This window comes from Ustilaginoidea virens, chromosome 1 (assembly GCF_000687475.1).
Source record: "Ustilaginoidea virens chromosome 1, complete sequence".
NCBI classification, from domain to species: Eukaryota; Fungi; Ascomycota; class Sordariomycetes; order Hypocreales; family Clavicipitaceae; genus Ustilaginoidea; species Ustilaginoidea virens.
The window spans coordinates 5,277,349-5,300,617 of record NC_057316.1 but is presented as its reverse complement, the minus strand read 5'-3'; the positions used below and the strand labels follow the sequence as shown (position 1 = coordinate 5,300,617).

Genomic DNA, 23,269 nt, shown 5'->3' with positions numbered 1-23,269 from the left:
AAGGGCAAAACGGGCCAATGGGCACGTCGCCTTGGCCGAGCTGTCGGGGGAGCCCTCTTCCAATCTCGGGGTTGCTCCACAGGAGACGATGGACGGGCGCAAGATGGGGGTTTCGAGGAATCGGGGAGCTGGGAGCTGGGAATTGAGTTTTGGCAACTGGGGAATGATGCGAAGGCGACGTTGGGGGGGGGGGGGGTGCTTTGCCCTTGGTGCTTTGTCCTTGGTGCTGCGTGGCCCCAGGTGGGGGCTCCGTGGATGGTTTGCCCGTGCGGTACCTCCCAAATACCGCTGCCTTCAAGCCAGGGCGACCTTTCCGGACCTGGGTTGCTGCTGATTTCGTGGCATCATCGTCATCACACATCAACCGTGGACGTCGGCCGTGGGCCGTGCGACCGGGGAGGGAACAAGGGCAAAGAGAGTCCAGGGATCCGTGGTTGGGATGGCGCATCATGGATCCCTGTCTTTCCATGATGGAGGCGGTGACAAGGCGACCACCCCAACCGGGCCGGACTTGGCCCCGGCCAGCTGCCAGCCAAGACAGCCAGCCAGCCAGCCAACTGGACCCTCTACAAACAGTGAAGAACGCCAGGCCGGGGGGAAGGAAAAAGAAAAGAAAGAAAAAGAAAGAAAGAAACGTGCACCGATCGGCTTGGATCATGGACTGACGTGACGGACGGATGGGATCAGAAGAGTCACTTATTAGACTCTGCCAAAGCAATCCCAGCCGTTACCACCGCCATTCTCTTTGCCACCTGCTTTCTGGTCTCTGCGCTGCGAGCAGGAAGCCGGAGAGCAGGATCAGGATGGATTGACCATTGATTGTGTACGAGCCCCCCACCCGAGGTCTCCCTTGTACATATGTACTCCGTATTCTCCCCCAGATCTGCCAACCAAGGTTCCAGTCGTGGAAATCGAGCCGTCGTCAAAGCTTAGCCGTCAACGCTTCTACGAGTGCCCCTTTGCGGGGAGGGGGGGAGGGGGAGGGGGGAGGGGGGAAGGAGGGGGGAAGGAGGGGGTTCCCTGGGCCCTGGGCCCTGGCGGTAGATATCTGCTCTAGGTACCTTAGCTAGGTACCTAAGGTACATACTGCCCTACCCTTTCAGGTACCTGCACAATACTGCTTGCTGCTGCGTATACTTTCTAGCCGTATTTGCGCGGTAAGGAGCAACAAACAAGGTCTTTCGGCGGGGGTGGTCGAGCCAATCTAAATCTAGATGTGGTTGCCGTGCTTGGTTCCTTCCTTCCCGTCCGCCCGCCTGACCGCTCTGCTGCGCTCCGAGTTCCCCCATCTTTAGCTGGCCATGGACGACTGCATAGTTGACGGACTCGGGAGCCTGTCAGCTACAGAGTGCCAGTCCTTTTCCTTGAATGCTGAACTGAACGTCAGCGTGTCTTTGCAACCTGGACGACGCATGTTCGCTTCTGCCAAGTTTTCTTTTTTTTTTTTGCTCCCCGAATGCTTCATGGCCAAAATCCCCTTGGTGCGCCGGGGCCCTCCGACCGCGCATCCGAAGACAACCCGGGGGGGCTTTTTTCCCTCGCATCCATTGGGGAATCTTGGCCATTTCATCATGCGCCTGGCGCTACGGGTAGGTACTCTTTACAATCCTGCGTCATGGGCATGCTGCCCCTTGGCGACGACAACGGAGCGCTCCGCTCCATGGCCGTCACATGATTCATTCTCTTGGAGGGGGGCGGTCATGAGACGTCACGCGCATTGTGGCCAAGTCCAGCTAAATCCGGTCGAGTGCATCATGTGCTGGTGTCCGAAGATGACAGGTATACACAAGAGGGACCGGAAGGGGTAGGAAAGAGTGAAGAGACCAAGAAAAAGAAAAAGAAAAAAAAGGACAAAGACAAAAAGAAGCGGGGGGGGAAAAAAAAAAAAAAGGAAAGAAGAAGAAGAAAGGCAAATAAGGGGGTGGCAGAAAAGAAAAAGAGGCCCTGTGTCTTGGCTCACGGCCATGAGCCCAGCCAGTCTCAGTCTCAGCCAGCAGACTTCTTGTCATACGGGCGCCTGCCTACTCGTATAGTCCTGCACACGGCGCAAGGAGGTACCTACCTACCTTAGGTACCTGGTACCTAGATACCTAACCTAAACTAAACCCAATCTAAGGTACCTAGGTACCTAGCCTATCCTGTGTTGGCTGTGCGGTACACGAGGCATTCGACTGCCGATTTGCAATTCCGGATGCCGCTAGTGGGAATATCGCATTCGCTGCAGAGCATTGGTGGGAAAGCCCCATGCCTGAAAAGCAAATACTTGATGCCTACATGTACCTTGTGTAAATCCCAATCCTGTCAGAAGCCACGCTCCTGCCTGCTGTTCCGCTTTTGCCAGGCTCCAGCCTCCAGGACGGTCAGCGACCCCTGCGGACTGCGAGCCCCAGACCCCCACCCCCACCCGGTCCCACCTTTCTTGTTGTCAATGCGTGGGCGGATATGCGGACGGGTCAGACGGGTTACTCCGTAGACCTGTCGCTTGGCGCAAGGCGCAAGGCGCAAGGCGCAAGGCGCATGGTGCAAGGTGCAAGGTTGCGTTGCGTTGCGTTGCGTTGCGTTGCGTTGCAGGCGCGACTTTGGGTTTTTCATCTTTTCTTTTCCCAGTTGGCAGACCGGGGCGGGCAATGCCAAGCGCAGAGTCGGGTGATTTCCTCCCAGGCGGCTTGCAGCAACCGGCACCAGCCGGCGCGATTGATAATGATGACGTGACTGACGTGCCCGTGTCCGTACGGAGTGCGGATGGATGAAAGATGAGGTTGCGGCACGAGCTGGCTCCATACTCGGTACTCGAGCAGACTACTTGCCCCATCGGCGCCCCTGTTGCTGTCTTGACAGGTGTACCTAATGCGAGTGCAATGGCATCTCCTGGCCCGCTTTCCAATGACGTTTCCACATTTCCTAGGCCGCTCCGCATTTCCGCGCCCGAGGGTCCGTCATCGCGGGCGGGAAAGAGCTGTCGTCGTGGCAAGAGGATTTCCCAAGTTGACGTCTGGTCGGTCGCCTTTCAGCTCGTCAGGCCCCACCTGCAGCGCGCTGCAGCGGCGCAGCGGCGCAGCGGCGTGAGATTATACAGGACGTCAATGCTTGTCGCGGTCCCTGGACTGGCTTAGGTACCTTAGGTACCTAGGTAAGTACCTCCCTGCCTGCCTGGGTCCAGACTGACTTAGGTACCTCGGGCAACCAGCCACAGGCGAGCCGTCACATTGCCCAAGCAACAGCACCGCACCGCACCGCACCATCATATGATCTATGGGGGCGTGCCTCGGGCTTTTCTAGAACTTTTGTTTTGCGCACGTCGGAGCCCGGAGACCACTAAACAGGTAGGCAGGCAGGCACCTATGCACCTGATGGTAGATGCTGGATACCTTGGGTACCTTGCCTGACCTTGGGTTAGGTTAGGTACCTTGCCCTAACCTCCTCGAGTCCAAGGCACCATCCCTCGTACTGCTGGCCATCATGATAGCATCCATGGCAACGGCCGATGGCAAGATCTGCTGTGGCAGGTCAAGCTTTCTTTCCAACATGCGCCCGAAAAACTCGTAGATGCATCGACTGATTGGCTCCGGCAGACTCCTCCATTCCATGCCCGAAACCCAACGCTTGGTCCGTGGCGGGCGACTTGCACCAGAGAGCAAAACAATGGAGCAGATTTAATAGATCCGCGGCGGAAGGGCCCTGCCGGAACTGGTCAATACGTACCGGCCCCACCGTTGCGCACGGGCTGGCATTGACGGGGCAGTGCTCCGTGGTACCGTACAGTGCATGTGCCGCCCCCACTGACAGCGCGCCATATGCCATGTGCATTCATTCACCTTGCTAATAATGATGGCACGTTGAGCCCCCGTGCCCGTGCCCGTGCCCGTGCCCGTGGCTAGTGCCCAGTTGCCAGTGCCTGCCTCCCTAGGTCCAATCAATCAATACATGTCAATACCTTCAATAGGTACTCCGTACCTACACGCGCTGTAATCTGCCCGAGGGCTCACCTGAGGGCTCCCCTGGAGTTCTCACCATTAAAACTCAAAAGTCAGGAGGAGATTGCCCTCGGCCGCGGTCCACACCGTTCTACATGCCCACCAGACATCATTTCAGCTGTCCGGTACCTATATTGTCTGGTACTTTTTTGTTTTCAGCCTGTCAAGCTCCTCCCAATTGCCCTGGTGCCAGCTACCAGATCCGCCTAGCCATTCCGTCCCGTCCCTTCCATCCCCTAATCCCCCCCCCCATCCCTCCCTTGGAAACATGTGGCATCATGCACGTCATGCATGCAAGCTTCCATCTCAGCTCAGCATGGCAGCTCTGAAGAACCCGACAACACGGACGCACCAAAAAGAACTGCATGTGCATTGACTCGAGCGAGCAGGGTCGCGCTGGCAGCCTGCACACCGCTCAATCGCCCGGCCCTCATGATCCCAATGATCCCATTCACTATTGAGCGCATTAGCCTCATCGGCAGCATCGGCAGCATCAACAGCAGCAGCAGCAGCGCCACGCCACGTCTCGCCATGGGCTGCGCGCTGTAGTGGCGCCTAAAATCTGCTGTCTGTCTGTCTGTCTCATCGTTACTTCATTCTTAGCTCAAGATTATTCACCACTTGGGCTCCTTCCCCCCTCCCCCTTCCCCCTTCCCTCTTCCCTCAACCACTACACATCCTATCGTCTGCTCTCGGCGACTTTGCTCGGGGGCCAGCTCCCTGAGAAAGAATCCTGGGGGCTTTCGCTATTTGACGCCGTCATCCGGGCTAATGCAGCGGAACTGCTCTGGATCCCGGGGAGCCGTTGCCTGCATGCCGGGCTGGCGGGCTGGCGGGCTGGCGAGACCCGGTTCGGTTCCCCGAGGCCTCGCGCTAGCGCTTGCGCTTTTTACTGGCTGGCTCGGACTGGGCGGGTCGCTCTGACGCCGGGGAATTTTTTTTTTTTTTTTTTAAAGCTATGTACATAGCCTACATAGGTCGCCGCTAGCACGGGCAACTGGTCTGGTGCCCTCTGTGCGCCGTGCGTTGCGTCCTCTGGGTTGCCGCGCTCGATGAGATGGAAAATACCGGGCGGGACAGGCAGCCTTTTTTTTTTTTTTTTTTTTTTTTTTTTTTTTTTTTTTTTTTTTTTTTTTTTTTTTTTTTTTTTCCCTTCTCCCGCAAAATCCATTGATGCCTGTGATATCACTGTGCCATGGGCCACGTAACCGTGCGTCGTGTTGACATCTGCCTAGTCCGTACTTGCCTACTAAACATTGCCATCTTCAATCGTCCCGTGCCGTGCCCATGGACTTGCTCCCACCACGCTACCACGCTCTTTTCGACCACGTCTCGCCATTTGGTCTGTCTCGCGGTCTAACCCTAAAAGTATAAAAATAAAATAAAATAAAATAAAGGAACAAGAAAGAGCCGAGGCATACAGACGAGGCGAAAACCCGGTTCGGCAATGCAAAGAGTCTTGCACTGCATTCCCAGAACCTGCGACACGGCGAGTCCCGCGCCAGAAACAGCCCGCCCAGCCAGTATTCCACGACCTTCCCGCAGGGCAGCTGATTTCAAGGCAAACAAAATCTTCATGTCGAAGAATGCTTCTTCGTGCAAGCCATGGGGAGAGTCAGTGGCATCATGTACGGAGTACCCGATTTCCGTTTCCGCGACGTCCAGTATATCCCTCTTCCCCCCCATGCAGCCAGCCAGGGTAAACCCGTGAATCGAGACCAGCCGACTTCCCGGCGTGGGACTTTGGCTCTGCAAATGGCGCCCGAATGGTTGGACCCTCCGCTCTGAAGGCCGGCCAAAACCGTGTTTCCGTCTTGGTGCCGAGGCTGGGCCTTTCGAGCGTCTACTGCGTGCCGCGGAAGAGCAAAGAGACGAGATATTCCCCAAATCGGGGGATTTTCCATGCCGCGCAAAGCTCTTTTGCTCCCAAAGCACCGCTACCGCTGCCTGGCCCTTAACCTGCGGGCGTCTTGGGGCTGTCATATGCTCAGTGGCCTGGCCGGCCGATAGTATCAGCCGTTGGCCGCCAACCTGCGCGCAGATTCGCCTTGGCAAGGTTGCACTGCACACCAGATCTTAACGGCTGTCTGGTATCACCGACTGCGGTGCGGAGTATCCAGTGGAGAAAGGAGGGGCCATCAACCATTCACCCCAGACTCGTCAAGTCCTGGCCAGCAGAATGAAGGCTGATACTGTAAAACCACCACGGCCACCTGGTGCCTGATTCCCTCTCCATCCCCAGCCTCGTAGCTGACACAGGTTTCCCCCGAAACTCGTCGTCTTGGCAACAGTTTTCCATCCGGTGCTTTCCCGATGATGCGGACAGGGCCAAAGGATAGATGGCTGGCAAATTCCACATGGATTCCAGAGTCATTGTCCAGGACGACGGCGACTCGTGCACGGGCAAAGGGCGAGATCGGATGCGACCACCAGCCGGGTATTCTCAGCTTGGCAATGTCAGACTCTTACCCACACAGATGGAGAGACCCGGTCCCAAACCGAGCCACGGTAATCAGCTGCTCCGCCGCGGAGCAACCCTTTGTTCGAGAAAGCCCAAGTCGGATGATGATTTGTGACGGATGGCGCATACGCACAGGATGCAAAAAATACCAAATACCACCAGGGTGGCCTCGTCGTCTAGGGCAGGCTGTCGGGGCTCGCATAGACGAGTACTAACGCGGCCAGAAGGTGGCACCGCGAGAGTGCGTAACTTGCAGGCATGCAGAAACGATCTTGATGCCCTTGCCCGGTTGGAAACTTGGGTCTCGGTAGTGGTTGGAAAGTGGAACGATGAGGGTGGCAAAACGTCAACGTCGCCACCAGCCCTGCGCGCGGCCTGCAGTCAGCCAAGACGAGTGTCTGGCGTCGCGGATGACAAAGACGGTAACTGAAGCCGAAGGAGGATGATGATGATGATGATGCATGTTTGGCATGCGTGTGTCGGAAGGCCAGGTTGACATGGCTTGTGGGTTGGGCGAGTCAATGCAATCAAAAATGCATGCATGCGTGACAAGACAGGGCCTTTCTTTGGAAGGGCCTGCCGCGGGCTGCATAGTGCAGAGTGCATGGCACATACAGTCCAGCGGTCCGCTGCCGATGCCTTGGCCCCTGCGTCGCTGCTGGGAGAGGTCGGGCCAGGCTGCTGTCAGGAAGGCGTCCAGCCTGATCAGGGAGGGCTGGGTACCTGCTACGCACGGTGCACTGTGCAGTTGATCTTGGGGAAGGAGCATCCCTCAAGGCTCCAGCAAGTGCTATGTACCAAGTTTGGTATGTACCAGACTACTCCGTAGGTAGGTTTGCTTTGCTTGGCCCTCATCCACGACAGCTAGGGATACCTTGTCGCCGCTAGCCACATGCAGCAATCTGGCATCCCATTGTCCTGCTGACACAACACTGTAGAGAGACCCAAATTACAAGAGGCTTCTTTTTTTCTTTTTCTTCTTTTTTTTTTTTTGTCCCAGTCCCTTTTCGACCAGCGGACCCCCTAGCAGATATCATACACCATCAAGGTGCAGCGCGAATCTCCTTGTATTATACATATTATACACAACCTACAAACATCAAGCCATGGGACGCTTCTGCACTACCTTACAGCCACCCTGCAAGTGCGGAGGAGATCAAATGCAAGATTCAAATGGCTGCAAGGCACAAGGACAAGGGGGCACAGACCTCTCGAACCTGTTTCGTATCCACCTTGAGCTGTCCCTGGCCATGATCAAGTCAAAAGATCGATAGGATGCTGCAAATTTTCCTCGTAAAGAATCATCAAGAAAGAAATTTATGTATTAATTTTAATTTTATTTTTTTTTGTTTTATCCATACATCTGCAAAAAAGACCAAGATGAGCGTCGTAAACCCAGCTCAAGGATGAGGCTCGTATAAATCTCGCGTACCCCGCTGGTACGAGACGAGACATGTCAGGACTTGTCTTGGTGGCCACTCATTCATCGGCACACTTCTTTCTCTGCCTCCTTGTTTTTATTTGTTTTTTTTTTTTTTTTTTTATAAAAAAAGAAAACATTTTTCACAAAATGAAATCACTGCTGTTACTTTTGAATTGCTCTCCGTCCTCCACGACTGGACGTGGGTCAGCCCCGGCATGGCACAGAGCCCTGGCAAGCCAGTACTTTCTCACGTTGGGCGTGCCTCGATCTGACATGGGACGCTCGCCACTATCATCAGCTGATTTTCCCTTGGCATGACTGGGAATGTCGTCTCGCCAGCAGGAGGCAAGACCTTTTCTCGGGCCGAGAGAGTCGTCGTTGTTTTGTACCAAAGGTAAGGATGGTGCTTGCACTCTGGAAGGTACGTACGACAAAAGCTCGACGCAGCATCCGTACGACGCAGCTTGGCTTTCAAAGCTGCGCCGAAAGCTGCGTCGAGTAAAGAACCGAAAGGCGAAGCGGTGGAGAAATACTTTGATTTGTTCCAATCTTCTTCATATCCCACCGTTCCATCTTCCAAGGTTGTTACGGTCTCGCAGCAAACCTGCCTCTTCAACCGTGCACCTGGAGTACCGTACCTACCAGGTACCTACCCGGGATACATTTGATGATACCTTGCGTGCACCCTGATCCTGACACAGGGTTTATTCAGCCACCTGTGCGACGATCCGGCAATGCAGCTTGCTCCTTCCGAAGAACCAGGGGTGGCAGTGGCATTGGATGCTTGTGCCCAAAGTCAAGTGTTCTTCTCGCTGAGGAAGGAGAGATGCACGTAACCCCGTGCAACATCCCTTCCGCAATCTTTCGAAGCACGACGGACGCAAGGAGGGTTCGGTTCGAGGGCCTTTTTCAGCCAACGTCGCATCCGTCTCTCCCCGCTCGGTTCTTGCGCACACGAAAAGGAACTCGGGTTGGGTATTCCGCATGGCCGTCGGCAGACCATCGCTCGCCATGCTGCTGCTGCTGCTGCATCAGGCCATCCGAGCTCAGCCTGATGTGACGGGCCACGGCGCGCAAACCTGCCGAGATGCCCTCCAGCAAGTCGCGGTCCGCGGTGCTTGGTCTTGGTTTGAAGGCTGAACGAAGCAGGCGCCTGGGACGACGCAAGACACCACCACCCGGCGGTTGCAGGCAAACAAACAAACATGCCAACTCCAACTCCCACTCCCGCCAAACATGAACATGGCACGTGGGAAATCTCGGTGGGTCCATGTCGGTTCCGTTATCTCGACCTGCTCCGTCAGCCGCTGCCCCCGCCACGTTTGCCCGAGGAGAAAAATGGCACCAGGGGGGGGAAGGGGGGGCGAAAATCCAAATTTCCCCAAACATGGACATGATCCTGTACGGCTGCTCACGACCCACGCGCGTCGCACGAGTCACCGCCAGGGAAAGCGGGCGTTGAGGCTCCCTTGTCACCTGATGAGACTGAGACCCAGCCGCCGTGGATGGAGATTAGGGGTTTTGGCCCATCTCTCCGCTACAACGCCCCAGCCGCCTACCAGACTGGACCCAGACAGCTGCCATTGACTGCATGTTGACATCAGATTGATATGTCCGGTATACGGCACCTCCCTAGGTACGGACGTACATATGTATGCCGGTGCCTACGTCTCAACCGAGACTACATATCAACCGAACCTATGCCCCCCCCTTGTCATTCGACCCCCCCATAATAACTTAACTGACCTGACCAAGGCTCTTTCCTAATATAGAGATACGCTAATAAAGAGTAGTGGATCCTTTAATCTACAGTAGCCACTAGACTATAAGTATCTTTATATATATTTTCCTATAGGAGGTGACTTCTATTATATTTTTACCAGGTATCCCTACCTAAGAACCTAATATTAAAAGTAAATAAAGTACCTTTATATAGACTTTTCTATAGAAAGCGACTTCCTTTCTTTTTACTAGGTAGGTACTTAGGTACTTAGGTATTATAGTAGAAAAAAGTACCTTTATATATATTTTTCTGTATAAAGTGACTTCTAATACTTCTACTAAGTGCCTAGTACCTAGGTACCTAGGTACCTACCTATTTAGTAGGTACTAGGGATAGAAAGAGAGGTAGGTACCTTTATATATATATTTCTATATAAAGTGACTTATTTTATTTCTTATATTAGGTACCCTTATATAAGAACCTAATAAAACAGCAGAGAAAGTACTTCTCTCTATATTTTTCTATAGAAAGTGACTTCTTTAATTTCTTTTACTAGGTACCCCTACCTAGGAACCTAGTAAAATAGCAGAGAAAGTACTTCTCTATATAGTATTCTATGTAAAGTGACCTGACCCTACTATTCCCTAATAAACCAATTATATTAAGAGTATAGCCCATAGCAATGGTCAGGTCAGTTAAGTTATTATGGGGGGGTCGGATGACAAGGGGGGGACACAGGTCGGTTGACCTGTACCCTCGTCTCAACCCTGGTGAATACAGGGGCCAGTTCGTACATACATGGGCCAGCTCACGGCGCCACGTTTTTGTGCCGTGAGTGACGGCCAGGGGGGTTTTGCCTGGCTACGTCAGATGACCCCAGTCAACGTTTTCAACCATTCGGAACGACATAGCTAGCCTGCGGACAAGCTTGGATCAAGTTGGATGCATCAACTCATCACCAACATGAGCGCGCCGTACCACCGCGAGTAGCTTGCAGGGGGTATTGGCCCGTCAGGACCCTGCCAAGCTGGAGGTGGGTGGTTTTATGTTTTTAAAAGAAACATTACTTTACCCTTCCTTGGCAATCCATGGAATTTGCGCCGTTAATTTCCACTGTCGACAGTTTGACTTGCGCTGTCAAACTTCCCCTGATGGTCGTTGGTGTTACCAGCCCTCAGAAATGCAGACCAGACCCCTACAACCTGCCAACGGGGGGCACGACAGTTTCTAGTCACGTTTCTTTCATTTGCTGATCCGTCACATTTCACAGGAATTTCGACACCCGAGAGACTGCCAAGACTCGACCCGTCAATGCCGAGGTCGACAGCCCGTGATTGTCCTTAACGCCCCTCAGTTGAACCGTCTATGCCGCGTTGCAACGGACTCCAGTCTCCTGGTGAACCGCTGTGCCCTAGCACACCGGTCCTGACTCATATTCGTCACGACTCAAAAAAGCCGCAAACAAAAGCCATCTCGCTGAAGGAATGTTTTTTCCCCTCTCGCCATGATGTGACCCGCGTATTATCATCGGTGCATCTCTAGGCATGGCGCCTTTGCCGCGCAAGATTGCCCGACCACTCGTCGGCCAGGGGTATCATGCATGTCGTCTCTCTCCACCCAAAAGATACCGGCCGGCGAGGCGAGCCTTGGCCGCAAGGCGCTCCTTGGAATGCCTTTCAATTTGAGAAGCATGTGCTACCTTGCTGACGTGGTTGTTTTGCTCTTATCATCCTCAGAGCACGGGGCAACTCTGTACGCGGAGCAAAGTACGGACGAGATCAAGCTGCGCCACACTGCCTAGAAGCAAAGCAGCAAAAGAAAAGAGCGGCAAGAGAGGAGAATCCAGCCCGTGTACTCCGTACTTTGCTTGAGAACGATTCGCCATATGGCGACCATGCTCAGCATAAACATGGACAAGGGGCATATCTAACCCCAAAGGTAGATGCCAGACAGTACCGAGTATTTGATCTGGATACCTCAAGTAGGAATGCCGAAGTGTCTGGGTAGTCAGCAGGGCACCGGATTATAGGTTCAGGTGCGCGGGCGCGGGCGCGGGCGCGTGAGTGTGTGTGGAACAAGGAAAAAGAATCGTGGCGGCTCTGCAGTGCTGTTCTGCACTCAAAGTCCCCGTCTGTGTGCGCCAAGCGAAGCGTTTCCCCCTTGTCGACCAGCCGATATCCATATCGGAGGAGGGGAGATGAGCAGATGAATGACGTTGGCGGCGCTGTACGCTGTATTCCGTACCAACGAGCCCACGGCCAGTCTTTGCGACCAGTCTTTGCGACCCGACTTTGCGACCCGACTTTCTGCAAAGATGACTTGGCCCCTCAAAACACGCCCGCCCACGCCCGAGGACGAGCACGGCATCCAACGCATACATAATCAGGGTCCACGGTAACCAATCGAGCCCAGAGACTGAAGATGGTGGATTCTACGTGCAGCCCAGCCCGCCTGCATGCCCCGGCAAGTCAGCTGGCTGTCTAGCCACGGACCGGATGCCCTCCTGGGGACCTTGCCGTCCGTCGTGATAGATCATCAAGCGACATTTCTTCAAAGCAGCTCGGTCAGCAAACGGGGGGGATGAGAGGGTCTCGAAGCCTTCGGATGGGCCAGGTGGTAGGGTTTCGGGTGTTTGTGACTCATGGCATCATGCGAGATTCGGCTGAAGGCTGCCAGGTAGTAGCCCAATGCAGCATCGACCAAGATGCCGAGGGCATACTTACGGGCACCAGACAGCTTTGACGGGCCATAATATCAACTCGACGTTTTAGTCTCGGATGGGGGTTCCGCAAGGAAGGAGGACCAGCATGTTGTCAGGGCGATTGCGATGCTGGATCCAGGCGCGCAAAGTCGAATCCTCGCAAAACCATTGGGTACCTACCTACCTACCTACCTACCTACCAGTGAGGTAAGGTCGGTTAGGCAAGGTTCATCTTGCTGTCAAGACCGTTTTTGTCTTGACCTGCACAAAAGACGGGATAAAGGAAAGATGAGTCCAGACAGTTTCGGCCACCAGAGGTACCCTGGGTACCCTGTGGTTTGACGTTCTGCATACATGACGACAACCTCTGGTGGGGTTAACCTGCCTTCCAAGAACAACAGACCTGCCCTGCTGCACTGCACCCGCTGCTGGAAGTTGGCATTGGGCGAGCCGACTGTAAGGGTCTGGTCCTCGGATACTTGGTAGGTACTTGGATATCAACACGTGCGGTTCTCGGCGTGAACGATTGACTCGCTGCGGCCATTCACTCATTCATTCCTTCCTTCCCCTCCTCGGCTCGGGGTGCGAGGACGAGGGTGGCCGGGGCCGGGGCTGGCTGTGGGCGTCGCAGCCGCTGAGCACGCAGCATGACAGGCCGGCTCCTCAGCGCTTCACCACCCTGTGCCACAGCGCAGTTGGCCGGCCTGCCTGGCCTGATGTGGGGGTCCAGCGAAAATTGACCGCAGCAAAAAAAAAAAAAACCCCGCAGCGCAGCGCACCGCAGCCATCAATGATGCGATGCATCCATCAATCCATCCGACAGCCAGGCCACCACACCTTGGGCCACCAACAACAACACCGGAATCTGCATTGCTACCACGGTGAGGCTGGCATCGCAATCCGGCCAAAGCAATTAGCCGACTCTGCACTGGCATCGACAACGTCCCGCACACCGCCGGCAATCCGATTCTCTCACCCCCCCCCCCCCCCCTCACCCCGGGCCCAAACACTCCTCCCCCGCCTTCGCCTCCTTTCGCCCGAGTTTGACACCCCGACCGCGCGCGTCAACGCCCCCCCCCCAGCTTTCGTCCTTTTTCGCCATGGCGGGCAAGAAGGGAGAAAACAGCAAAAAGGCCGCGGGGAATGCCCGCAAGGCCGAGGCGGCTTCGCAAAAGGCAGCAGCGGCCGAGGCCAGACACGAAGCCGACGAGGCAGAGCAGTGGGCAAAGGGCGCCAAGAGCAATGCTAAAAAGTAAGCCGAAAACTATCAATGTCTTTTATCCGCGCGCGCCTTTTGATACAGCCTGCCAACGGGCTTGCCCCGGAAGCTTGCGAGTTGACTCTTGACGATGGGGGAAAAAAAAAAGAAAAGAAAAGAAAAAAAAAAAAAGAGGGATAAAATACCATGAAATGAAATGCTCACGCGCCATCCAGGGAAGCCGAAGCTGCCAAAAAAGCCGACCTGGCCAAGAAAAAGGCCGAAAAGGACGCTCTTCTGAAGGAAGAGGAAGCCAGCTTGGGGGAACGGGCCGAACCCAAAAAGTCAAAGGCCGCCGTCAAGAAGTCGCGCGGCCTGGATCTCTCGCAGCTCGATGGCGACGCGCCGTCCGCCCTCAGCGCGAGCGGCATCGACAACGCGCTCGACGCCCTGTCGCTGGCGACCGGCTCGGACGATTCCAAGATCGACAAGCACCCCGAGAGGAGGTTCGCGGCAGCCTACGCCAAGTATGAAGAGCGCAGGCTGGCCGAGATGAAGGCGGACGGGAGCGGCGTCGGTTTGCGGCTGGACCAGCGCAAGCAGAGGATCAGGAAGGAGTTTGACAAGAGCCCAGACAACCCGTTCAACCAGGTCACGGCTGCCTACAATGCCACACGCCAAGAGTTGGAAATGGTCAAGGAGGACGAAAGGTCCAAGATTGAGAGGCGTCTAGGCTAGGCCAGGAGAGCCTGGAGTCTCGACAAAGCGCAAGAATTGCTGGATAGCTTGCGGGGGTAGGACGAGGAATTTGTTGGTTCCCCAAGCAGCCAAGCCAAGCCAAGCCAAGCCAAGCCAAGCCCCTTTCACACAATAACACACCCAATCGAGGAGATAGCACCACGCACGAAGCATCTTCAGAATGGGCCAAGAAGCAAAGCCATGACGGCGCAGACTGCAGCTTGTCAAGTGATTCGAGGCCAGACATGCTCATGCTCATGTCCATGCTCATGCTCATGTCCATGCTCATGCTCATGTCCATGCTCATGCTCATGTCCATGCTCATGCTCATGTCCATGCTCATGCTCATGTCCATGCTCATGCTCATGCCCGTGTCCATGCCCCTTTATGCGGGAAAGGGGAAAAAAAAAAAAAAAAAAAAAAAAAAGTGTCGCAAACTTTGACCATGACCCCCGCCATGATATGACGCTTGCATGCTTCAACGGGCAGAATCGCTCACCGCCCCCACTTTGGCCCCTGATCCGGACAGCTGCTTCCTTTGCCCCGGTCCTCTCCCTTCTTTGTACCTGCAAGAAGGCCAGGTACCTCCAAGGGTAGGTACCTGAACTAGGCACCTTAGGTAGCCGGTACCTAACCTAGCCTGCTCGCAGCCCCCCCCGTTCACTCAATCTATCTCCGAGACGTCTTACCAAGATGCACGCTTTCCACCTCCCCGCGGCCGGCAGCATGACTCTTCTAGGAAACCTGCCCTCGCTGCAAAGACAGCATTTGTTATCCGAGTTGTGCGTGTCCCCCCCCCCCCCCCCCCCCCCCCCCCCGCGGGTGCAGCAGGAGCAATGCTGCAGTTCGTTTGGCTAACCCGACACGCCGCCCCCAGCGCTGGCTTGAAGCAAACATGTCCTGAGGGCGTCTTGGTCACCCTGGCACCGGGGGATCCGACGCTCTGGTCGGCCGTGCTGTTTGTCCGCCACGGTTAGTACGGCTCGAACGAGTTGGCTTCACCTTCACGCGGCGCAGATTAGACTAGACGCATCTGGGCCCTGCCAACCGACTTTGGGCTGACTTTGCCTCGCGTCGACAGGACCGTACGCGCCGGCCGTGCTGCGGTTCCACATGTCGTTTCCCGACACCTACCCGGCCTCGCCGCCGCTGATCCTCTTCTCGACCGACATGTTCCACCCGCTGATATGCCCGCTGACGACGTACATGTACACGACGGACGTGCAGGAGCACGGCGAGGCCGGCGCAGCGGACCGCGAGCGCCTGCCCCCCGGCGGCTTCAGCCTCCGCCACGGATACCCGGCTTGGTTTGGGCAGAGGGCCGGGACGCCGGACGCCAGCACGGCGCGGCAGGGCGGCAGGGCAGCAGCAGCACCTGGCTCTGGCCCGCGAGCCCGCGGCGCCCAGGCGGGAAGCAGCGCGCCGCCGGACGAGTCGTCGTCGGACGACAGCAGCAGCAGCAGCAACACCCCGCGCGACTGGGGGGCCGGGAAGGCGAGCGCGTCCGTCGCCGGCATCCTCGGGTACGTCCGAAGCGCGTTCGACACCGCCGAGGTGCTGGACGCGGTGCCCCTCGCGGCGGCCGGCAACCCTGGAGCGTGGCACGCGTGGCGGACGCACCGCCGCAGGGAGGCGGCCCGCGCCGACGCTGGCCACGCAAGCCCGGCTGCGGACAACGACGGCGGCGGCGAGCAGGCCCCTCCGCCGCCGCCGACGCCGCCGCCGCCTCCTGGCGCGGGCGCCCGAGAGCCCGGGGAGTGGAACTGGGATGGCGTGTGGGAGGCCCGGGTCAAGAAGGGCGTGGCGGCGAGTCTCTCGGAATCCGTCTTGTACAGCGGGTCGGGCGTAGCAGACGACATGGTAAGCAAAACACACACACCACGCACAATATATATATATACACATATATATATATATGCCGTGGGGGCTCTGCTTTGTTCCTGACAAAATCCTCAGATTCGGTTCCTGCCAATGGCGCAGGCGGACGTGGATTCGCTCAAGGAGACTATTCGCGGCATGCTGGGCGGCGCAGCCTGAACCGCAAACCCGGGCTGTTTCCCTCGAGGGGGTTTTGTTTTGCGCCTTGGTTTGCGCGGCGTCGTGTCGGGGTTTCGGTTGCCAAGGCTCGGCTCGGAGGAGGATGACGCTGACGGGGGTTAGAAACACCTGGAACAAGCACGCGTCAGACGGCCGGCCTTGTTCGTTTCTTCATTTTGCCCTATTGAGTACGTTTACGTCAAACAGCGCCTCGGACACATCAATACCAAGTACCTGTTGAATACGAGATGCTCCTTGCTAGGGAAATGCTTTTGCACGGACTGCATCTCTCTCTCTCTCTCTCTTTCTCCCTCGCTCGCTCGACTTATATTGTTTTGTTTTGCTTTGTATTGCCTTGTTTTATTTCATGTCATCACTTTCTTTTTAGTACTGCACCAGCGGCGTTGCTGCTTCTCTTCGAGTCGCGCTTTCCTTTTCTCGCCATCGTCCCGCGCCAGGTCTGCGCAGACCTTTCTCCTCCAGCCGTCTTGCTCTCCTTCCTTCCACACGGGAAAAAAAAAAAAAAAAAAAAAAACAGCTTTCAGACCAGCCCCGTTTTGTCCTTTTCTCGATATCGTCATCATCATAACACGCTTGCATCTTTTTTACCATGACATCTTATCAGCCAAGCCACGCCCAAGCACAGCAGAGCCTCGGGCGAGACAAACCCAGCCCGTTGAGGATCATCAAGCGGCATCGGCGCAGCGGCACCAAAGACTTGGCAAACGCCATTCGAAAGACATCCACCAACGACAGCCAAAGTACCGTATCGAGCGTCACCCACAAGGCCAAGCTCTTGCACGTGTCCCGGAGACGAGCCCGCAAGGCGAGCCTGATCAACCGCGACTTCTGGGCCAGCTCCGTGGATCTGAGCCACCACCATATTCCGTCGTGGGAAGCAGCCGTGGCCAGCTGTCGCGGGCTCTTGAGAAGGTCAACCCCAAACTTCAACAACTTCAAGCGACGTCTCTCCATTGGTCGTTCATGCCCCCCTCGAAACGCCTCTGGCGGCGGCATGTCGTCCTCGGGCTCGTCTCGGCAGGATGGGGAGGCGAATCCATGCCGCCCGTCGTCGACCTCGCCGTCCGATGAAGAATCGAGAAGCACTGCTGAGCCCCGGGACCGAATGCGGCCGCAAACACCTCGAGCCAGCCCGCAGCGATTAAGCCCCCGGCAAATATCCCGAAATAGCGGCGGGGCTTACTTTCTGTCGCCCTGCATATCTCTCACCACGCATCGGGATGAGTTGAGCGTGGACAAGGCGAGCGTCTGGGTCGCAGTAGAGATAACTAGGAAGCTTTCTCACATCTCTCCACTCCGACCAAAGGCCACGGAGGAGCCGGATGAGGAAAAGTTGACCGGGACTTTTGTGCATCACAACCTAGGTACGGAAGCTGACATGGGACGGTTCGACTGTGGTTTGACCGTGGTTCGACGACTGTGGTCCAAAGCTGACTCGCCATCGCAGACCGTTTCTTTGACTTTGGCTGTTTGTACAACTTGACTGTTGACGTAGACTCGACGCCAAACACCACCATACTGGAAGTGATACACGAACACTCCTGGCCGACGTTAGTCCTGTTGGTTCTTTCCGCGTAGATGGCCGCCGCCGACTAACCCTCGACAGTACCATCTATGCCGGCACGAGTGCCTTACTCGTGGTCCACGTCCAGCTGCAGACTGCCTCAACCGGGCGCTGTCAAAGCGGACATGGCAGATGCAGATCAGATGAGTTGATGGAAGAGCTTGAGCTTGAACTCGGCAACACTCAAACTGAATTATTTACTATCAAGGTATGTTATCAGCACTCTGCTTTTCCGAAAATGGTCCCCGATGAAGGCCCTCGAAACGGACTTCGTCACCTCGAAAGCCGACTGGAAACGACGGCCACGGCAGCGCTTGTACGCAACTCGGTCAGCTCCGTTTGGTCACCGCGACCTGAGACGAAACAGAATAGCATCTTTTCGATAATGGTTCAGCATTGGGGCGACGAAAAAGCAATGACTATACGGCGCCAAATTTCAGATTCCCACGTATTGCCGAGGCAGCGCAAGGCTGCGCAGCAAGCCGTCGCCACGGCGTCTTCAAAGCTCAGTGCTGCTACGGAATCAAGCGGGGATAAGGATTTATTCACTCTCAATCATGAACCAGAGACGAACCATTTCGGTGCATCTCCTCCGCTTTGTCCGTCCAGTGATGACGGCTGGAGGTCTTGGTGCGGCAACTTGTTGGACGGTTCGGACGTCCTAGGCGAGGGGTTAAGAAAACCAGTGAGTGAGGTGTATTATTTTGGCGAGCAAGCAATCAAGGCACTGGGGACACCTGCGGCACCAAAGCCCGACTCTGGAAGGAAAGACGCCAGCGGCAAGATGTGCGCGGGGATGATGCTGGATGCAAAAGTGCAGGGCTCAGGATTCTGGGATTGGGGATCCTGGTTTTGAACAAGAATGAGCCGGCCGGCAAGCACAGATGGGAGACATGAATCGGGGATGAAGGAAGGCGAGGGAATGGAGTGCCGAGATGAAAACTGTCAGTCTACCTTGGTTCTTTTTTTTTTTTTTTTTATAAGAAGTTGCTATTTTTGCTGAAGTTTGACGTCTTGGTCCCCTCAGTGTAACTCGTCTTTCCAAGGTATAGATACCTGGGCACCCTTGCGTGAAACTGTTATAGCCGATGCCGCGTTGGCAGCCAGAACGGCAGCATGGATATCAAAGTCGGACTCGGCTCCCCGCGCGACGGCCAAGGCATAGGACCCGACAAAAGTATCGCCGGCGGCGGTGGTGTCGACGACATTGGCTTTGAGGGCGGGGACTAGGGCCTTTTCCCCCGACCGGGTGGCATAGTAGACGCCCCTGCCGCCAAGGGTGACGATGACGTTGCTGACGCCGCGGTCGAGGAACGCGCGCGCGACGCTCTCGAGGCCGGCGGCATCGTCCAGGTCCGACTCGGGGCGCCCGGACAGGATGGAGGCCTCGGTCTCGTTGACGACGAGGTGGGCCAGGCCGTCGTAGGCGGCGTCGGGGAGCGGCTGGGCGGGCGCGGGGTTGAGCAGGACGGGGACGCCGTCGGCCCTGGCGGCCTCGAGGGCGCGCACGACGGTCTCGAGCGGGATCTCGAGCTGCATGACGAGCAGGTCGGGCCGCGGGGCGGGCAGGCGGGCAAAGTCGGCCGGGCGGAGGGAGTGGTTCGACTCGGGCGACAGGATGATGCGGTTCTGGCCGGAGGGCTCGTCGACGACGATGACGGCGACGCCGGTCCTGGCGCGGGGGCGCACGGCGACGCCGCTCGTGTCGACGCCGTAGGAGCGCAGGCTGTCGAGCAGGGCGGCGCCGTGGGCGTCGTCGCCGACGGCGCCTAGCATGGACACGTGGGCGGCGGGCGGGCCGGCGAGGGAGCTGGGGCGCGAGAGCTTGCCGCACGCGACGGCCTGGTTGGCGCCCTTGCCGCCGGGCGAGACGGAGAAGTGGCTCGCGGTGAGGGTCTCGCCGGGCTGGGGGTGGCGCGGGACGTAGCTGACGAGGTCCATGTTGAGGGAGCCGAGGATGGTGATGCGGGGGGTCATGGCGGGGCGGGGCGGGGCGGTTCTTGTTTTCTTGTAGAGATTTGGTATGATTTGACTTTGTTGGGTTTGTGTGTTGTGTGTTGTGTGCTTTGTGTGCTTCGTGTGCTTCGTGTGCTTCGTGGAGAGGGGGAGGAGGATGGAGGAGGGAGGAGGGAGAAAAGAGGTGGTCTGGTTTTTTGGTGGCCGCGACTTTTGCGGTCATGCCGTTTGGGGAGAGGTGGAGCTGGGCGAGCGGGCGAGCGAGCGAGAGCGAGAGCGTTTGCGAAAGGCGGGATGCGTGATGCGTGATGTCGTTTTCCATAGAGCGGTAAGCTTTGCCTTTTCACACAAGGCGTTATGGGGTTTTTTTTTTTTTTTCTTTTTTCTTTCTTTCCCTTCCTCCGCGCGTCCCCGCTCCCAGATAGCCAGCTGAGATGCGCGGCGATGGGCTACGGGGACAATGTTGCAGGCCCTAGTTTGCCGCAGAGCACGACGTCCTCCCCAAAGGGATGCCACGACACGCCGGACAATCGCGCTGCAGGTCGGGGCGTTCCCCGGTCATCGTGCACCCTCTCCGGAGAGACGACCACGCCGCCCTGGCCCAGCCACGTGGGCGCAATGGTGACGATGACCGAGTCAACCAGGTCGTGGCAGGCCGGGCTCAGCAGCGCGTTGATGACCTGGGCGCCCCCCTCCACCATGACGCTCGCCAGGCCCTCCGCGGCCAGGGCTGCCAGCACGTCTGTCCAGTCGAAGCGCGCGCGGGAGCCTTGCGCGGGACGCGCGGCCCGCACGCGAATGTACTTTCCGCCGTGCTGCGACAGCACCGCCTCGGCGCCCTGCCGGGGCGGCTCGCCCGCGTCCGCGGCGGTGAGCACAAACGGCGCCAGGCCGGCGCCGGAGCGGCAGAGCTGCAGGACCTTGTCGGAGGGCCGGGGCGTCCACCGCAGGTGCGGGTCGATGATGATCGGACGCGGCTGGCAGGTCGCGCCGGCGGCGCGGCAGTTCAGGCCCGGGTCGTCGGCCAGCAGGGTCGAGACGCCCACGAGGATGGCGGCGTGTCGGGACCGGAGGTAGTGTGTCATGGCCTTGGAGCCGGGGCCGGACAGGCGCGTCCGGACGCCCGGGGCGAGGGAGAGGGACGCGTCGAGAGAGGTTGCAAACGTGAGCGTCACGAACGGGCGGCTTGGCCCGGCGGCGGCGGCGGCGGCGGCGGCGGCGCGCTGGTCGTGCTGGTCGTGCTGCTGCTGCTGCTGCTGCTGTTGCGGTGGCGGAAGGTGAGGCTGCAGGGACGCTGCCGCGGCAGCTGGGAACTCGAGCTGCTCTGGCATGCTTGGCTGCGCTGTTGCCGGCCCGGGTTTTGCCGACTTGTCCATGTCGATGCGTCGTTGGTTTTGCTAGCGAGCAGAGCAGGGCAAGGTTGGCGGCTCTGCCCGACCGATGAACAAAGGTGGCCTGTTTGGTTCAACAAGAGTCAGCCTTGGGAGGGACCGGACCTGGGTGCTCTGCATGGCTCACACTGCCTCACAGTGCGGCTCGGAGCTCTGCCTCTGACCCACCCACTTTGCGACTCCAAAGCTTCCAAAAGTTGCAAAAGCTGCCTCATTCCACCGAAGCCTCTTGCTGACCGCCTCGTCCCGTCTCGCCTCCCGGGTCGAGAACCGGGTTCCCCTCATCGTCAAAGTCGGCCCATTGGAAAAACGAGCAGCCCTTCTTCCCGGGCACGTTTCCTGCGTGGCACATCCAAAAGTACCTTCCCAGACTCTTCTTCTTCTTCTGCACCACCCTCAAAACGCAGGGGACGTCGCACCCGCACCGCGGCGTGTGCCTGGGATGGAACCGATGCCTGTAGTCCCGGTACGTAATGTTGATGCGTCTGTTTCCCGCCACCGGGTGCGGGTCGATGGACAGCGCCGGCGGGACGCAGTGCTTCCACTCCTCCTGCATTTCGGCGTGCATGACGAGAAGCGAGTTGTGCGGCAGGTGTATGGAGATTTGGCCCTCGGCGTCCGACTCCGCCGCCGAGCTTGTGTCGCCGCCGTCCCGGGCCACGACTCTTCGGACGCGAAACTCGCGTGCCACGCCCAGGGAGATGGATCCAATCACGGCCCTGGGGCCCAGGTACGTGAGCTGGTCGCTGTGCCACCCGACGCCCTGCTGCGCGCCGCTGTAGCAGTTGACAAAGGCCGAGTTCGGCATCCACGCATCCGACGATTGATGCTTCAGCTTTTTGCCACCGGGATACCGCGTCTTGATTCGGAGCTGGATCTGTTCGTTGACAGCGTCTCGTACGAGGGGTTTCACTTTTGCTAGCTGCGGTGTGATGCGGCGAACGTCCTGCCCAAGATTCGAACCAGAAAGCATCACCCAAGTTAGCCTCTGTCTCTCTCTCTCTCTCTTTCTCTTTCTTTTTTTTTTCTTTTTTTCTTTTTTTTTTTTTTTTTTGGGCGCGCTTTGTCTCTCTTCTCTTCTTTCTTCTTTGCCCAAACGCAGCACAACGAAGCAAGACTTGAACCCACCGTCAATTGTGACCCGTTGTAGTAGTATTCCGATTTCTGGGCCGTCAATTCTTCGCTGCTGTCCACAAAGAAGGCTGAAGTATGAGGGCTGGACACCACATTGTCGAACAGCTTAAACGTAATCTGTTCAAAAGATCTGGCTTCCTCCAAGAGCTCCTTGAGCAAGTCTTTAGCATCCTCGGCTGGCAGGAAGTGGTGTATTATCGTGCAGGGCGTGTGCTCCGCCACATCGTCGGGGTCGTACAAGTGCAGCGTGCTCCCCTTCCTCGCCTTCATCTTCTTGTTGGATGGCGACGCGGCGTCTCCGGGCGAGGCGTACTGCTTCAGCGACGGCTGACTGCCAATGGCGGCGGGCCTCCTATCTCGCTGCCGCTGCCGCTGCGTGTTAGCCCGGAGCGCCGCAGAGGCTTGACTCACCGATCCATCGTGAGCGAGGAGGATGTCCAACAGGGTCTCTGGCGCCAAGGCGGGATAGACCGACGACAAGAGAGCGAGCTTGACTTCGGTCGAGTCGTCGTTGCTGTCCGGGTCGAGCTCGAGATCCGGACTGAGCTTCCGTTTCGGTTGCGGGTTTGGCTCGCATGCCTGCTTGGTGAGAAACGATTTCATCGTGGCCAGACTGTGGCCGCTGTTGGCAGACGGATTCTTGCGTTCAATCAGCCAAAACTGCCTCCTTCAGCGTCATGACGGCAAAGTCGTCACGTCACTCAACAAGCTTGCAACAGCCTCGACTGCTACAGTAGATACGGACCCCCCAAGACTCCATGGAACTTTACAACTGAACGTGTCAAGGTCCACCGCCTCTCATACGCGACATCACCTGACCTGGGACGAGCCACTTTAAACTACTGTACCTACAGTACATAGCTGGTTCCCAGCTGCGAACCACACACACACACACACACAGACACACACACACGCCGGTGGGTCATGTTGGCAGCCAGCTGCCAGCCA

The 23,269-nt window shown here is 57.2% G+C and overlaps 7 protein-coding genes across 7 annotated transcripts; 3 read left to right on the top strand and 4 right to left on the bottom strand.

The window, feature by feature from the left end:
- Positions 1-8,767: 8,767 nt before the first annotated feature.
- On the bottom strand, positions 8,768-9,130 carry UV8b_01214 (uncharacterized protein; the record flags this gene model as incomplete). The annotated part of the gene is made up of 1 exon (XM_043138712.1): positions 8,768-9,130. One exon carries the CDS (start codon positions 9,128-9,130, stop codon positions 8,768-8,770), a length of 363 nt encoding a protein of 120 aa, XP_042994646.1.
- Positions 9,131-13,382: 4,252 nt separating this feature from the next.
- Positions 13,383-14,218, top strand: UV8b_01213 (uncharacterized protein; the record flags this gene model as incomplete). The annotated part of the gene is made up of 2 exons (XM_043138711.1): positions 13,383-13,534; positions 13,717-14,218. The coding sequence occupies 2 exons, from the start codon at positions 13,383-13,385 to the stop codon at positions 14,216-14,218; spliced, it is 654 nt and encodes a 217-aa protein (XP_042994645.1).
- Positions 14,219-14,911: 693 nt separating this feature from the next.
- UV8b_01212 (uncharacterized protein) lies at positions 14,912-16,255 on the top strand (the record flags this gene model as incomplete). The annotated part of the gene is made up of 4 exons (XM_043138710.1): positions 14,912-15,000; positions 15,096-15,190; positions 15,300-16,078; positions 16,175-16,255. 4 exons carry the CDS (start codon positions 14,912-14,914, stop codon positions 16,253-16,255), a joined length of 1,044 nt encoding a protein of 347 aa, XP_042994644.1.
- A 610-nt stretch (positions 16,256-16,865) lies between these two features.
- UV8b_01211 (uncharacterized protein) lies at positions 16,866-18,696 on the top strand (the record flags this gene model as incomplete). The annotated part of the gene is made up of 3 exons (XM_043138709.1): positions 16,866-17,640; positions 17,724-17,826; positions 17,883-18,696. The coding sequence occupies 3 exons, from the start codon at positions 16,866-16,868 to the stop codon at positions 18,694-18,696; spliced, it is 1,692 nt and encodes a 563-aa protein (XP_042994643.1).
- A 167-nt stretch (positions 18,697-18,863) lies between these two features.
- UV8b_01210 (uncharacterized protein) lies at positions 18,864-19,817 on the bottom strand (the record flags this gene model as incomplete). The annotated part of the gene is made up of 1 exon (XM_043138708.1): positions 18,864-19,817. The coding sequence occupies one exon, from the start codon at positions 19,815-19,817 to the stop codon at positions 18,864-18,866; it is 954 nt and encodes a 317-aa protein (XP_042994642.1).
- Positions 19,818-20,245: 428 nt separating this feature from the next.
- On the bottom strand, positions 20,246-21,172 carry UV8b_01209 (uncharacterized protein; the record flags this gene model as incomplete). The annotated part of the gene is made up of 1 exon (XM_043138707.1): positions 20,246-21,172. The coding sequence occupies one exon, from the start codon at positions 21,170-21,172 to the stop codon at positions 20,246-20,248; it is 927 nt and encodes a 308-aa protein (XP_042994641.1).
- A 226-nt stretch (positions 21,173-21,398) lies between these two features.
- UV8b_01208 (uncharacterized protein) lies at positions 21,399-22,924 on the bottom strand (the record flags this gene model as incomplete). Its single annotated transcript, XM_043138706.1, has 2 exons — positions 21,399-22,133; positions 22,316-22,924. The coding sequence occupies 2 exons, from the start codon at positions 22,922-22,924 to the stop codon at positions 21,399-21,401; spliced, it is 1,344 nt and encodes a 447-aa protein (XP_042994640.1).
- Between the last annotated feature and the right edge of the window lie 345 nt (positions 22,925-23,269).